Source organism: Erigeron canadensis, chromosome 8 (assembly GCF_010389155.1).
Source record: "Erigeron canadensis isolate Cc75 chromosome 8, C_canadensis_v1, whole genome shotgun sequence".
Lineage (NCBI taxonomy): Eukaryota > Viridiplantae > Streptophyta > Magnoliopsida > Asterales > Asteraceae > Erigeron > Erigeron canadensis.
This window is the reverse complement of record NC_057768.1, coordinates 48,006,083-48,022,859: the sequence shown is the minus strand read 5'-3', so window position 1 is coordinate 48,022,859 and position 16,777 is coordinate 48,006,083. Positions and strand designations below refer to the sequence as shown.

At 32.0% G+C, this 16,777-nt stretch overlaps 1 protein-coding gene across 2 annotated transcripts; it reads right to left on the bottom strand.

Moving 5' to 3' along the window:
• Positions 1-13,097: 13,097 nt before the first annotated feature.
• LOC122579130 (uncharacterized WD repeat-containing protein C3H5.08c-like) lies at positions 13,098-16,777 on the bottom strand. Of its 2 annotated transcripts, XM_043751235.1 has the most exons (8): positions 16,420-16,777; positions 16,194-16,276; positions 14,759-15,887; positions 14,581-14,671; positions 14,335-14,492; positions 14,194-14,245; positions 13,941-14,111; positions 13,098-13,837 (listed from the first exon to the last, which is right to left on the bottom strand). In XM_043751235.1, exons 3-8 carry the CDS (start codon positions 15,851-15,853, stop codon positions 13,275-13,277), a joined length of 2,130 nt encoding a protein of 709 aa, XP_043607170.1. In that variant the 5' UTR covers positions 15,854-15,887; positions 16,194-16,276; positions 16,420-16,777; the 3' UTR covers positions 13,098-13,274. The 2 variants fall into 2 exon arrangements, with proteins under 2 accessions (XP_043607170.1, XP_043607172.1); XM_043751237.1 differs by lacking the exon at positions 16,194-16,276.

Sequence of the window (16,777 nt, the reverse complement as noted above, 5' to 3'; positions counted from 1 at the left end):
ACCTTTTAAATCCGCTTTGGTTATGTTTTTTGTTATTCTAATAATATTAGACCTTCTTCATATAATATTCGATTATTTTGTTTGCATATGTTATCACATATATGAGTACGAGCTTAACAAATAAATGAAACAAAAACATTTCCCCAATACCTTACACTTAATGTAATTTTTTTAAAACTAAAAGTCCTTATATTTAGTGCATCATAGGGCCTCTAAAATTTATGGGATGGCCCTGTAGCTAGTGAGTCAAATCCTTTCTATGTGATATGTATTAGATATAAAATTTTTGAGGACCACATATATTAAAACCATGTGGTTAATTCTGAAAAGGTGAAAGTGAGATCGATAGTTATATATATAGTTATGGAATATATCTAAAGATAGTTTTAGATAGTTTTGTACAAATTGTAACTGTAGGGACCAAAGGTGTAAATATATCCAACTAATTACTTTAGACGTTTAAACACATATTTAAACTTGTAAATTGTAATATTAATTCTGATTAATAACAGAAAATACTTTTCCCATATATCCAAATTCTCTCTCAATTTTGCTTCCGCTTTAATCTATTCATATGGTATCAGAGACATAAATCGCTTGTTTTGATCCATTCCGGTTGATTATTCCGATCACCTGCGTATTTTTTCCACCATTTTTCTGATCCTTGAATCTAAAATTGATCAGTTTAGGTCAATTTTCTTTGATTTGATCGTTCTTGTTGGTGATTTTTATCGATTCGCTTTGGTTTTTATCTAAAATATACACTGGATCTTTTGAAAGATGCAGGCTTGACTGGTGCCAAACCAATGTCTTTTCCTTTACCTGGTCATCTTAAGCTTTATTTAGACAAAGGTGAACCTTTGTCAAATCATGAATCATACAAAAAAACTAGTTAACAGAGTGTTGTATCTTTCAATGACTAGGCCAGACATTTCTTATACAGAGCAACATCTAAGTCAGTTTGTTTCTAGTCCAAAATTATCACATATGACTGTTGCATTACATCTACTGAAATACTTAAAAGGGTATATTTCCAAAGGCTTATATTATCCTGTCTAAACTAATCTCAAGGTAACCGGATTTAGTGATGCTGATTGGGCTTCCTGCATTATGACAAGGAAATCACTAACAGGATATTGCATTTTTTGGGGCATTCATTGGTATCTTGGAAGACAAGGAAACAGGCCACTGTGTCCAGATCTTCCACTGAAACAGAATATGGGAGCATGGCATCCACAACTTGTGAGCTGATATGGTTGACTTATTTGTTAAAGGATTTACATAATGCAGTTCAAGTGCCATTAACTCTTTTCTGTGATAACAAGGCTGCACAACAAATTGCTGCTAATCCGTGTTATCATGAAGGAACAAAACACCTTGATATTGACAGTCATTTCACCAGGGACAAAGTTCAGGAAGGTTTTCTTCAAACGGCTTATATTCCAACAAATCTTCAGCTTGCAGATTTGATGACTAAAGCCTTGGGTTCAACTCAACATTCGATTCTAAGTCACAAATTGGGTTTACAAGAAGTTCCAACTTGAGGAGGTTATATGAAATATATATAAAGACAGTTTTAGATAGTTTTGTACAAGTTGTAACTGTAGGGACCAAAGGTGTAAATATATCTAACTAATTACTTTAGGCGGTTAAACACATATTTAAACTTGTAAATTGTAATATTCAGGTTAATAACAGAAAATACTTTTCCCAAATATCCAAATTCTCTCTCAATTTCGCTTCCGCGTTAATCTGTTCATAATAGTTTGGGTTATGATGAGATGTCTGAGGTAGCTTACTTAGTTACTTATGAATATTAAGAAAACTTAATAAGAAATTGAATCAATATAGGGTTAGTTTACATGGTAAAAATTTCTCCATTAAAACGAGTGTAGTTTGGTATTTTATTTAGTTTCAAAAAGAAAATTTCATTTGTGAGATATTACCAACCATCAATAGAGGAATTGATATTTATGATATTTGAGACTTAGATGTGTGTGTTCTAGTGAGAACAAAATGCTAAAAATATTGAAGACATGTCCTGATGTGAGTTTCCTATGAATATAGAGTTGGGCATTTAAATATCATGACTACTAAGCCTTATTTTCTAGTAAAAAAAAAATGTTGTAGATTATATACAATCGAAGATTTTTTCCTTCAAAATTTTTTGTTCTTGCTTAACTTACATGAAGAAGTACTAAAATATGAAGATTTCTTCGTTAACTTTGAAGGATAATCTACTAAAGTTCAAATCTAATGTTCCAAAAGTTACTTGTGTTATCACATCTATCTTACCAAAATATCTGTATCTCATCACCTGAAGCTAGCCAAGTCTATATATAGCTCATGCCAATTAAAAGATTGCAATGCAAATGGATCTTCGAATACCGGTAGATTTGGAAATATTGGTGGAGAAGAGGCAAAACTATAATGTTGGAATATTGTATATATATGCATGCATCGTATATACTTTGAAACAAGGACGGTTCCATCTTTAATTTGTAGTAAAAAGCATATCATCCGGACTCATCTAAAGTTTTAATTTTCCATAAAAGTTACCATACGAGTATAACTTTCCAGGAACTATCTTAAGATATTCAAATAAGGATCTACCTTAGAGTACAATTCTATTGGTTATTGGATGTTGAGCGACAGTGTCCATTCGTTTCTTTAGTCAATGTATCGATCCCATAGTTTAGAATCATTTGTGAGTTCAAATTAGTTACGTACAAGTAGTGACGAAATTTATTTATTTATCTATTTTATATTTTTTTTTAACAAGGTCGAAAATTGATATTTCAAGTATATCCAGTTGACCAAAGAATAACACGTATTCCGTAATATATACGACTAATGATATATGTATAGAAAATAAAAGTAATTTTGTTGAGTTGAAAACTTAAAAGAGAATATTCCACTTTGCAACAAACGCATTCATATATTTTGTCCTCTATATCGTACCAAACAAACAATTGATTACGATGTGGTTCTCGTTAACCGTAAATCGTTAATATGAAACAAAAGTATGGATACTATTAAAATTTCGTCCTCTATTATTAGAGATGCAATTCGATATACTTTTGATGACTTTTTAATTTTTGTTTTCTTTTTGATAGTTACACATAACCTACACATGTATAAGTTGAACGAAAATTGTGATTTGGAACGGGCTTCGCTCTTAGTGATATTCATAAAGGGTAGCTGGTGGGGTGATAGATCATTGAGAGTGATAGGTTATAGAGGGTGATTGGTCATAGTGGGTAATTGGTGATGGGTGATCTACCTAACGGGCTCTGCCCTTAACCGCTATGGCTCCGCCGTGGACTGACGGGCTCCGCCCTTGGTCACCATGGCTCCGCCATGAATTGACGGGCTCCACCTTTAACATTCTTTGTTGTGTACAGATGGTTATTTACTAATTTAAATGTGAAAACAAAGATCCTATATATGTGTAGGTACACAATTACAAGAGGGAAAACGAAAATTAAAAAGTCATAAAAGTATATTGAATTGTATCTCTAATTAAAGAGCACAAAATTTTAAGACTATTCATACATTTTTTTTCATCTAACAATTTACGGTTTGTGAGATAAAACATTTTGAATGATTTGGATGAATTTTTTTATTTAATTGAAGAGGGAGAAAGGTAGGGAAAAATATATGGCCCAGAATTGTTCTCGCGTTTTTTTTATTTATGAATTTTTAAATAACCATTTCTCTGTACTTGTATGTTCAATTTTGTAAGATACATTTAATTGTCAAGAAAGTATACTCACATACATACAAGGGACAAGTACTTAATATGCAACTAACGATGCACAAAATGTTTTAGTGTGCACGACCTATAAGAAACTTCTATCCTATACTAAGAACCCAGTTAAATGGTTAAAATAGAAGGTAATATTATTGATTTTTACATCAATTTCTGCATCTTTTTATTACTGATAGTTCAGTATAATAAGTCGAGCTATTTTTTTCCTCTTTTTTTTTTTTTTGCTCCTTTTATATATTTTAATTTATATGTTAATGAACAATGTCCCTAAAATTGATATCGTTTAATGCTTTCAAAAATCTTAAGCAACCACTGATTACATATAATGTGATATGTTAATCTTTATAGTTAAACTCAATTGCCACGTAAACATGCCACCTAAGCAGACAAACTTGGTAGGATCAACTTGTAACCGGTCACCAATATGGCAAGTAACTGATTACTCTAGCTTTAAGACTTTTAAACGAGTCATCAAACATAAAATAGAGGTTCTTTATAATTCATATATACACTATAATAATATAACATTTTCTTGCATAACTAATTGCATTATGACGCACTTGTCCATACATGCATGAAACTAGTACGAGTATTGAGTATCTATAAAACTGAAGAGTGTCGTTTTAAGGGAAAAGTTCCACTTAAGTAGAAAGCATATAGCCAATGATCCATGATCCATGTGGACATGCAACCAAGTTTGATACAAGAGGCAGAGATTGGAATCTTAATTTGACAAAAAGTTAATTAAATGCTTTTGTTGGGTTCATTAAATGCTTTTGTTGGGTGTTTGTTCTTTGTTACAAAAGAGGGACACGCAATATTGGGTAATAAATTAATTTGATGTTATTGCACGTAGAAGTTATTATATATATAGTACCCGTATCACTTGTAACGAACACAAAATATTGAGTTTCTTATTTATAAAACTTTATTAACTTGTGATCTCGAGACACGTATTGACAATATCAAATTCGACGGTTTTTAAATATGAAAGTTTGTAGTTAATAAATTAATATTCATTAACTTAATAAAATTACTATTTTTTTAAGATGTGGATCGGATCATTTGCTCGCAACAGGGGATCTAGCTTACGTTGTCTTATCCAGATCCGCGCTAAAGAGCTCACTCACCCTCAATACCTAGTAGGAGGAGAAACCCCAACTAATTAAGCCGCTCGAAGAGACATAACACCTAATTGGGATAAAACTATATCCCTATGCAGGACTCAAACCTGTTTCATTACTTACGGACTTTATTTATAAAATTCCTTTAAATATATTTCCCATATCTCGAACTTGATACCTCTAATTAACGAGATTATTTATTGTTGTTTTTCCATAGTTAATGATATATCGAGTTTATTGAATACTCGTTAATACGTGATCCCAAGATACAAGTGATCAAAATCGATCGGCAAGTGATTTTTCTACTACATTATTCACTTGTTATACTGCAAAAGGATTTGATATGTACATTAATATTGTCTCTAATAATGATTTGTAACCTACTCATTCGATTTCACACAGCTATTTCATTCTACATTTTATCAATTTATCTTTGTTAAATCCTTCTAGTCTGTTATCGGCACAGAAAAACATATCAATTAAAGGCAAATATTTTTGCACAATACATGCAGGTTCATTATTTTATCTCTTACGAAAATCAAATTCTTAGTCGACATTCAAATTCTTAAACTGAGATCAAATATGATTAAATTATTTTGATGTGAACAAGATTCTTGGGCTTGAAGTGTAAACCAAGGTGAAAAAACTGATTCAGATCGATGATAATGAGACTGTCTTTCATCCTTCGAAAATCAAAACATTAATTGTTTGCATTTCTATGTATGTGGTGTGTGTTCTCAATATTGATTCCATCGCAGCTTTAATGATTTCGTGATGCATCGGTTATAGTACCCCTTACAGATGATCGATTTTCCAATCCCCGTGTGGGGTAACGATCCGTATAGTGGTTTAGTATGTTTTACATGAAGCTCTATATTTCAATTGAGATCCGATGAAAGGGAAGGGGTAAAAAGTAGTTGAGACTTGAGAGTGGGTGTATACATACAAATATTTATTCGATATTTGATTGTGTATTTTTGGTTTGTAAAACTATTAATAAGGGGAAAAGAGTCATAATAAATATTTTGCAGTATAAAAAGTAAAAAAAAAATGTAGTAAAAATATCACCTCCCAACAAAATCCAATTTAACTTTGTTAGCAGCCTTTAAATTCTAATTCATGATGCTTTCGGTTTTATCGGATGTGAAGAAAACACGATATGGCAGCAATACTTCGTTTACAAATATGCATTAATTGACTAAGCTAGTTGGCAAGGGTTGATGTGAGAATTTACGTAACACAGTCATAATTCAAACCTAACAAAGTAACAATTATTATATATGGAAAATGATAAATATTATGCATGTTTAATTTAGATTGTATATACTTATATATATGTACGTGTGTACGTCGTAGTCGACAGAAGAAGATACATATATATGTTGAAATTTAATTTAAAAAAAAAAAGTGAAGAGTAAAAGATGTACATTCTGACTCGTTTGGAGAGTTTTATTAGATCGTATTCCGACTCGGATAAACCTCTTGAGTAAGAGTATTGATATTCCTTCAGTTTTATGTCCTTTATGCTCGATTGTGGTTGAGACTTCTGATCATCTTTTTGCTGGTTGTAAAATTACTGACAAAATTTGAAGATTGGTTTTTACATGGCTAGATATCCCTTATTCTATATTTACGAGTGTGGATGATGCTTTCCAAGTTATTGATGATATGCGCATAAAATCTACTAAAGAGACATGCATTGAAGGCATTATATTTTGTATGATTTGGGTCATTTGAAAACACCGTAATGAACAAGTTTTCTCACCGGTGCAAATTCGTTCAGACTTTTTGTTTGATTCCATTGTGGCTCAATCACACATGTGGTGCACGAGTAGATGTAGACAGATCTTTGTCTCACGTGATGAGTGGTTTCAAAACCCTCTTAATTTTTTGTAAGCCTTTTATTGTATCATATCGTCAAGTGATTTGCTTGATGATATTTGTATTTAATAATATTTTGCCGTTTAAAAAAAAAATGTATATGATCGATACGTACGGACTAGTTTTGTTGTTATAATACACATGTTTAATGTGTATATAAATACTATTATATTATTCAATTACGAGTATAATCATAACATAACATTGGGACGTACATGCATGTTCAAACATTAAAAGTGAAACTTTTTTCACGTCACGGCCTCATCCTGTCTCCCTTAAAACACCACTTGTGACCGACATCTAATGTCGGAAACCGTATGAATATATTGACATAGTGGGCTATATTAGTTAAAATCGTTGGTAAAAAATCAAAAACCTCCAGAATTGAAGCTTATAACATACTAATAATTACATTAAGCTTATCCAATATTTGTATTAAATTAGCACAATTGCACGAACAAACGCAACCACCCGGTGAATTTTATACAAACTAGTAAAATATGAAGGAACATAATAATCACATGATTTTATACAACGACGTACCTCGGTCCGAACGAGATCATAACCCTTCCATTTTGCTTTGTCCATTGTTAAAGATTGACATTTACATAGAGACTAGGTTTCCGCTAATTCTTTATTTTAAAATAAAGTTATATAATTCGAAGGATACATGTTTCAAAGTATTGATATATTAAAAATAAAAATGACATTTGACGTCGTACATAAAAGGTTCTTTCATTTGTTGTCGAGTAAACATTTATTTCCAGGTGGAGTACAATAACTATTTCTTCATGCAAGAAAATGATATACAAAATGTATTCGTTTCGTCCGACTCACAAACGATTACAATTAATTTCAAGGAATCTTGTTTCATGATATCTTTGAAAGAAGGCCTAAAAGGCATATATACAATTTAAAAGCCATTGTCCCGGCCGCAAGGTTGCGAACGAACAAGCAATTAATTAAACTCACAATCAATCAATAGCCAGGTACGAACGTAAACAATCATGATGATATATATCTTACCAATTCACATCATGTTCGATCTACACTATACATACGAGCCCACACATGCCCAATTATTTACAAACTTACATATTCCTATCGTTATTGTATAGTCATTTTTAAACCGTACATTGCACCACAAATTCACAAAACACCCACAACCACTGCATTTCCGTTGCTGAATATTATTTGCACAAGACTAGCTAGCTACTTCGTAATAGAAGGAAATAGAATTGAGCAACTAAGTATATAATGTAATATATTTAAGTTTAAATAAAATAAAAACTTCATCGAAACTGCACTACTACAGTGCTATATATCTTTTCCAACTCTTGTGTCATCAACTACGATTTTTTGTTAGTGTATATGTATTTTCAACGAAAATTAATATATTTCAGAATGATGCATGTGTTTAACATATTAAGCTAGTCAAACGTAAATATGTTAAAACTTTACTCATGTCCTCCGATGCGACAAAAGTTATGGTAGCGGCATTGAAGTAAAAATAGGTTGTGTAATTATTTTAGGAGTATAAAGACATATGTTCGATAGCCAGCACTTATAGGTGAATTGATTATTTTGATATATATGTGTTTGATTAAATAAAGATTTGTAGACGTATTTGAAAAACTTGCGTCTAATTAATCCATGCAAGAAATGTGATGAAATTGATAGTTGGAAAGCATATACATATCAAATATCAACAATACAATAGGAAGATGTAGAAGGGATGAAACGGTAAAAGTCAAAAGTAAAAAATTAAAAATTGGAAAAATGGGCCTGGCTGCGTTTGGAAAAGGCCTTCAACGGAGAATAAATTGCCACCTAATAAAAAGTAGGCCCATTATAATTGAGAGTCGTACGGGTTCCAGCGCGGCAGCGTGCATGACTTGTAACTTTGTTAAAGTGACAAGCCATAAAATCAGACTAAGGGGTCCACCCATAATTATTGTACTTATATTTTTGGAAACTTTTTAGTACGTCCCCCTTAACCACAAAGGTTAATTTTCATACTACGAGTAGCAAACAACGATACCGATCACTTTCTTTCCTTTTTTTTTTTTTCTTCTTCTCCATTATTTGATAGAGTTTTAATTAAATATCCTTACACTATATTTTCAAGTACTCCCCCGTTTCATTTTAGTTGTCATATGACTAACTTTGACTGTAAATAATTTTGTTTGTGTCATGTAACACTTAATATAAAATATATGAATGGATTGGGTTTTTAATGTACTTTGTTCATATAAATTTCATCAACTAACATATAGTACAAACAAAGTTATTTACGGTCAAAGTTAATCAATATGACAACTTTTGAATTTATCCTGGGAGCTCGACAAAACAAACATCACTATTTTGATCCATACATATATCACCGAATTGTGTTATTTAGTGTCGTACGTATCATGGTATAACATTTATAGTTGTGTATGATAAGTTGATATGTATTGATGGTGCATGTGTCGTTTTGTATAATATTAACTTATGTATCTTATATACTATAAAATAGAATATCAAATTTTTATCAGTATATGTTTGATGTGCTTACCAAGATATCTGCTTATATTAAATCATGTTTTTCTAATGACCAATCGACTTGCATAATGTTCATTCATGAATCTTTGAATGTAAAATTGTATAAGAAGAAAACAAATCAATTACAAGTCTAAGTTTGGTCATTTGTAGTAGCATGCATGTTTACTGTAATTTGAATATATAGCGTTTTTAACGTGGAAAATGACGTTTTTTATTTTATTTTTTAGTTGCATTATATATTCCTTTGTAATTTTTTAAGTGTTTGGTTTCTATAACTTTTTTCTACATGTAACATTTGTGTTTTTTTATAATTTTTTCTTTTGATTTTTGTATTCCGTTTGTTTTTTTTTCTCCCTTTTTTTTGCTTTGAATATATAATTTTTGTATTTTTTTTAACATTTAGTTTTTAATACTTTTTGTCGCCTATAAATTTGTTGTTTTTTAACCCTACTTATAAACAAAAACGCTTTAAAATATTACCGACGCGAGCGGCATAGAAATTCCTATTTTATTATAAAATGTATTCTCTTATAACTATTTATAAGTTTTTTTTTCAGGCTAAGAGTTAGTTTGTATTTTTTTTCCTATCATATATATGTTTTCCTTTCAAATATTTAGTGTTTTTGTTAGCCATCAATAGATCTTTTATTATATAAAATTTCCTTGTATTTTCTTTATACATTAAATAAAAAATAATTTATATAATTTATAAAAGTACATAACAAAAAATAAATACATAATGTTTTCATAGCCGATGTTCATGTTAAAGACAGGCTTTTTCATAGCCGAAACTCCCACATACGCACCCACCGAAGCTTAAATCGGTTTTTTTAATATATTCTGGGAGACAACTCTCATTAGTGTGAACTATTGTCATACGACTTCTAAATTTACCCCTTCATAACAAAAACTCTGGCTCCGTCCCAGGTTTTAGCACAAATTTGTGTTTTCCATGTTTCCCCTCTGTAAAAGGAAAGAAAGAGAGCACAAAAGAAGAGCAAAGTTTTAAGTAGTTTTCACTTTAGATATATATTGTTTTTTCTAAAAATGAGATGCATGATTTGAAAAAAAAATGTTTTTTTTTTAAGCGGATATAATATGGAGAGAGATCAATTGAGAAAGTTGGTTAAGGAGAAAAGTGAGATGATGTCGATTTTTAACTTTTTCTTGTTTATTTTTCATTTTTTAATTCTTTTAAAAAAAATTTTAGTGAAAACTCATTCCCAAGAAGAATTAAAAAGTAATAAAAATAAAAAATAATCCCTACACATGTGTAGACACTACAACAAAAATGTCATTTGTTCACACTTACATTAAAGAAGTGTGAAGAAATTTCTTAATTTGTTCACACTTAAAAATGTTTAAAAAGTATCCATATTTAAAAGTGTGAAGAAATTTGAAAAATCATAAATTTTTCACACTTAGATATGTGAGAAAAAAAATTCACACTTCCAGATGTGTAAAACTATATCAATTGTTCACACTTAGAAGTATAAGGAATAATTTGTAACACCAAATTTCCTCAGACAAGGAAGGTGTGAATTTTTTCTTTCCACATATATAAGTGTGAAAAATTTTGAATTTTTTTCAAAGCTTTTCACACTTTTATGTGTGTATACTTTTTAAACATTTTTAAACGTGAATAAATTAAGAAATTTCTTCACACTTCTTTAGAAGAAGTGTGAATAAATGAATTTTTTTTTGTAGTGAGATTTTTATACTCTGCACATGTGTAAGTTGTATTTCTTTTAATTAAATTTTTTTAGTGGGTTTATGTTAGTAAAAATATAAAAAAACTTTTAAAAATTCTATAAAAAAAAATTTTAAAATCAACTTTCTATCCCTTCTCTTATTAAGCCACCTTATTCCGGGATCCTTACCCATGTTTTTTTTTTTTTTGATAATAATTGTTAAAGCCAGATTTGAATTATCGTTGTGGGTCTAATGATAACACCCCTTTGGATTGATTATTATTCTTTTGTTCTTGAAAGCAAAATATATATATTTCTCCGTTTGAAAGATTAACGTGTAGAATTATGTTTAGTCGCATGGATAATTTTAAACAGTTTGGGGCTACTCCACTATAATAGTGGACTAGTGGAGTACTTCATTATGCTTCAAGATCACCTCAACTTACTATATACAGTACAAGATGTATATACTTAATGGTACATTATTACATTGTATATTTTTTTTATTCAAATGCATTATATATATTAATTAATATTAGTTATATATGACAATCATCAATGTGTGTAAAGTCTTTTTCATTATATTTATATCAAATGGAAAGTCCATGTTCTTTATAAGGAGACATATAAAGGTTAAGGGTCAGTAATGAGTAGTCATACCACTATTTCATACAAACCCAGGCCAAGGTATGGGCCGTATGGCCGAAGTCTTTAATATACGTTTCAAAGAAAAATCTTATGATCTATCAATATCACAGATTTCCTTTAAATGTTGATAATCAATCAATCAATATGAAAGTAACTTCAATATGAACTATATGCCTAGAAACTTGTGACGTTTTGGAGGAAATTGCGTATGCGAGTGCATTATCAATGCATTGTACGAGCCTTTGAAATTCCTCTACTATGATCAAATCAAACATAGTCAACTGCAAAAAGTTTTGGTAATCTATGATGGCAATGATGTATGTTATTGGCGACGATAAGAGACCATTATGAGTAAAATCTTATCGCTAAGTTAATCCTTGTGAACACGTAAATGAATCCTAGACACATTTCATGGGCAGAGCAAGACGTGTGTGTAAAATATATACTAATTAGTCCAAACAAACATTCCACCATTAGCGTTGGCAACTCGACCTCTCCATATGTCTAACTCGTTGAGTAACCTAAAAAAGATGCTTTCTTGTCATGGAAAGTTCAAATAATCAGATATATATAATCTTTAGGCTAGCATGCAAATGAACATAGTGGGCTAAGGTAACTATCTCGACAAACAAGCTAATGAGGACCCAGCACATGGTTAGTCCAGAATAATGGGGTACGATAATGGGCTTTATAAGTAGTGCTAATGGACCCCCAATAAAACTATACCATACAATTGGGAGTTTGGGACTATTTGAGGAATTGAGTTAGGTCTGCAAAATGTGTCTGACTTTTCGTCTTGTTTATTCTTACTACCGTATCAAGTCAAGGAAAAAAGGGTCAGTATATATGATTAACCTTGTTCGAGTTAACAAGGACACGACCCAAATTTTCATTCTGTCCCTTTCTAGCGATATGTAATACAAAGTCAAACTGTTTATTAACTAGTTGAGTTTAAACTTGTTTGAGTCTATACTTTTTCGACCTTTTGAAAGAGCTTGAATCCCTTTTCTTTTTTTTTTTAATCAAGGAATGTAGCAGGAAATATTCCAAAAACTGGGCTTTAACTCATTCCAAAGTTTATAAATTAACCTTGAGCTCACGTCAGTTCATTCGTAGCACCAGTTTGATCCACAGCCATATCCGCTGTTACTTGATGCTTATACTACTTCTGTAAGGTTCTTGTTTATAGAAATGGAACACACCGAGACCGTCCCCTGGTTTTCCTTATTAATTGTGTATATCAGCTTTAAACGAAGATTCTTGATCACTACTTTGTCATAAAAATGTTAATATTGATAATTAGGACAAGCGACTCATCATATAAATGAAACCAAAACTTCTTGCTTATTTCCAAGCTAAAAATCTCACTTTAAAATGCGCTCTTCAACAAGGCTAACAACGTTGGGTGTACACTGAATTAACAAAGAGAACTCAAAGGAAAAAAGATGAAAGAAAATAAAGAACAAAACAAAAACGCATGCCACATCAAGTTTCCATCAGAAACAAGATTCGTGTGTTTTAAATATATTCACCAAGTATAACTGTATAAGTATAGGTGTAGTCTCAATCTTGATACAAAATGGTCTATCTACTCAAAGAAGATGGTTTTAGGTTTCACAACCTGAGAGGTAATCCGTAATTCAAATACGTCCTAATCCGTCCATCCCAACCCGCTGCAACAATCACCAGACCCCACATGTGTGGAGCAACAAAAGTGCTCCTATAGGCATTTTTCAAGAATTTGTATTCTGATTTACGCATTGAAGGTGACACACTAACTTGAGTTAAATCCTGAAGTTTCTCAGCCGGCCATGTTGGTAGACCCTTCAGCAACGACTCCAAGAAGAACCCACGATTGGCTGATGGTGATGGCATTCTGGGTGAATCGATTGTGCTCCTTGGGAGAACTGTGTTATTGTTATTTAAGTTATTATTTAACACAAGTCTTGGAGATGGAAGTGCTGCTGCTATGCTTTTAATACCACACCATGGTATGGCCATTGTAGCGTTGTGTGACAAGAAATTTTCATATGATAAGTTGCTTTTGGGTTTTGTAAAGAGCTTATCAGGGCTAATGTGATTCCACACGTATACGTTTGAGTCATCCGCGGCTGAAATTATGTGTTTTCCATCAGATGTAAAGGTTGCTGACATTTGGCTTCCTGAACTTTTATTCCCTGTTTCAGAGGTTTCAAGAATCAATTAATCCTCTACACAAGATTATTGCACAATCTACCACCTGTAAAAATAGCTATTGTAGTTCAAGGCTCACAAACATACCCTTAAATTTGCAAACAAGGTTGACCCCGCAAAGGATTCTCACTTGTGAATCAGCTGATGAAACCATGACTTTCCTGGAGTCAGTCGGGCAAAACTGAAATCCAGTTATTCGCTTAGGCCACTTCTTTTTACTCAATGAGCATATTTGAGTATGCAATTGCATCCGATCATCTGCAAATACATGTTCATCAACTTAGAGCAAAAAAGAAAACTAAAAAAAATGAAAGAAAGTCCTTTTAAGGTAAATTTATACCAATTATATCATAGAAACTGCATTTCCCGTCTAAGGTACCAACAATGCTTCCCTGTAGCAAGTGTCTGAGTATTACAATCATAACTAGATGAAGCAAAGAAGAAAACATAAACAAAAAGAGAATAGATGAGTACGACAAACCTTCCCATCTGGATTATAACATACAGCTGTGACAATATCGCCAAGATCGATCCAATCAACAACCTGACAATTATGACAATCCCAGATGCGTACTTTTCCATCTATGGAGCCGCTAATGAAACAGTTATCATCCACAGGATTAAACTCAACACACGTCACTGAAAGTAAAACATATGCACAGCCTCAAATGATATATCATTGAATAATGGATGATGTGAAAAGGATATGCCTTTACACAGCACTCACCATAGTTGTTATGAGTAAAGACTTTTAGGCATTCATGATGCCCAAGTTTCCACATACGAACCGTATTATCAACAGAAGATGATAGAAGATGCTAAATCATAAAAAGAAAAGTTCAATAAGATCATGAATCGTAGGTGTTTACTGAAACAGAGTAAATGAGAAGTCAGATGAAACGAACCCTGTTTCTAGACCATGAGAGGGACAAGATCTCACCACCATGACCATGGAATTCTTGCACAGGTTTCTCCAAAATTCTGAAGACTTTAGGTGGCAAAATAACACAAGCCAGTTCTGATGATTTAGCAAAACCTTTAATCTTACGTGTTTTCTCTTTATCTGCTTTAAGAGGGGCTAATTCAGAGAGATGGTTAGTCGAAAAGTAATAGGATGAAGGATCGGTTCCTTGAATATCATAATTTTTTGGATCTTGATCTTCAAAAATCTTCCAAATGCGCACAATACCATCTTCACCAGCACTTGCCAAGTATCTACCATCATGACTGAACTTTATCATAGATATTGAGCCATGGTGTGCTGGAAACTCTTGTGTGGCATAAACAGATGATAACTCTTTCGATTTCTTTTTATGTGCACGTACATGAACAGAGTGAATACACACACCGTCCTTTGAATGTACGTGATTAGCCTTTAAAGTCATTGTTTCGTCATGTCTATCTGTAATCCGAGCTATGACATTTAGCTTTTGCAGCCAACCCTTCTTCATTTTCTTTCTCCTAGCCAACAAATTAAAGGTTTCACCTTCTCCTAGTGACGACAAACATAAATTACCTTTCTTCTCAACCAGACCATCTTCACCGAAACCAACCGATTCATTCAATAAAATGTCATCACTTGATTCATCACAATTTCCAGTTTTGACTACAAGACGATCGTTTACAAAAACAGAAGATACCGACTTCACAGATTCATTCGACCAATCAGACAAAGATAGCTGCCTACAATGAAACTTACCATGAAACTCCAAATTTTCACTCAAAACAAACTCGGTGTCATCTCTTATCGCATCAACAAAATCATCTTCATCATCATTTTTGTAATCATCTTGATCACCTTTTTTTAAAAGCCATCTAGAATTCAAACCCATGCATCTCAGGAACTTATCACGTCTAGAATCGACACATTCCAAATTCCTACGAACCCAATAATCATAACCAAAACCAGAAGTGGAACAATCACAATCAGAACCCGAGTCATACATTACATCATTGGCATCAAAGAACTCATCACCTTCGTCTTCACTATTATCACCCATCTTCAAAATTCTTGAAATATCACCTTCTCATAGCCTAGCCCCCACAAGAGCATAATTTAGTAGTACATAATACAAAAATATTTCAACTTTTTTAATACATAAAATTAAAACTGGTGCAACATCCCAACAACCCTACCAGCCAAACTTGAAATATAGATTACTGTAGACTTTGAACACAAAAAATGAATAAAAAGGATATACAAAAGTATTGTATATTTATTTTCTCACTAAGCTAATAACACAAAGAACTGTAATTCTTAAAACATGATAAATAAATAGACAATTTTGCTAAGCATAGCCTAAGGGTTACAAACGGATGAGTTTTTTCCATTTCAGTTACCAGGAAAACAAGTCTGCAAAAGCATATTCAACTAGTCAAGGTTTCTGGGGTGTCACCGACAGGTAGCGTTGCAGCGTCGTTAGCTGCAAAAGCATATTCAACTAAGATTTTTCCTAGATATACAAATCCAAAGCTAAGATTTTTCCTAATGAAATTCTAAGCCCCAACAAAACCCATATAAAATCTTGGAAAATTGGAAATTAGAGGGGAACAAAAAAAAACTAACCTTTTTAGTCATGAAGATAAATTATGAAACAAACACCAAACTTGAAAGAAGTATAAGTTCCAATTCTCGCTATATGTATGTATCTTTGAGTGTATATATCGATAAAAGTAACAAAAATTTTGACTTAATTATATTATATGCAGCATGTATGGAAGAGAGAAAGTAAACGAAGAAGGATCAAAGATCCGAAAGTGGCATTCGGGCATGGGTCGTTTATTTTATTTAGTATGTAAAGTAAAGAATCATCAAAAGAAATATGTGTTGGTGGTAGATGGGTGGAGATGAATGAAGGCAGGAAGGAAAGAATTGTTGAGAAAATTGATTGATTTTGAAGGAATTGTGAGGGGCCTGCTTTGAT

What these genes read in the sequence shown, in the direction of transcription:
- LOC122579130 (XM_043751235.1), bottom strand. Translation starts at nt 15,853, where the DNA reads ATGGGTGATAATAGTGAAGACGAAGGTGATGAGTTCTTTGATGCCAAT. An exon ending in CTTTACTCATAACAACTATG is followed by an intron (nt 14,493 to 14,580) that starts GTGAGTGCTGTG and finishes TTTTACTTTCAG; the next exon opens with TGACGTGTGTTGAGTTTAAT. An exon ending in CAGTTTCTATGATATAATTG is followed by an intron (nt 14,112 to 14,193) that starts GTATAAATTTAC and finishes ATGTATTTGCAG; the next exon opens with ATGATCGGATGCAATTGCAT.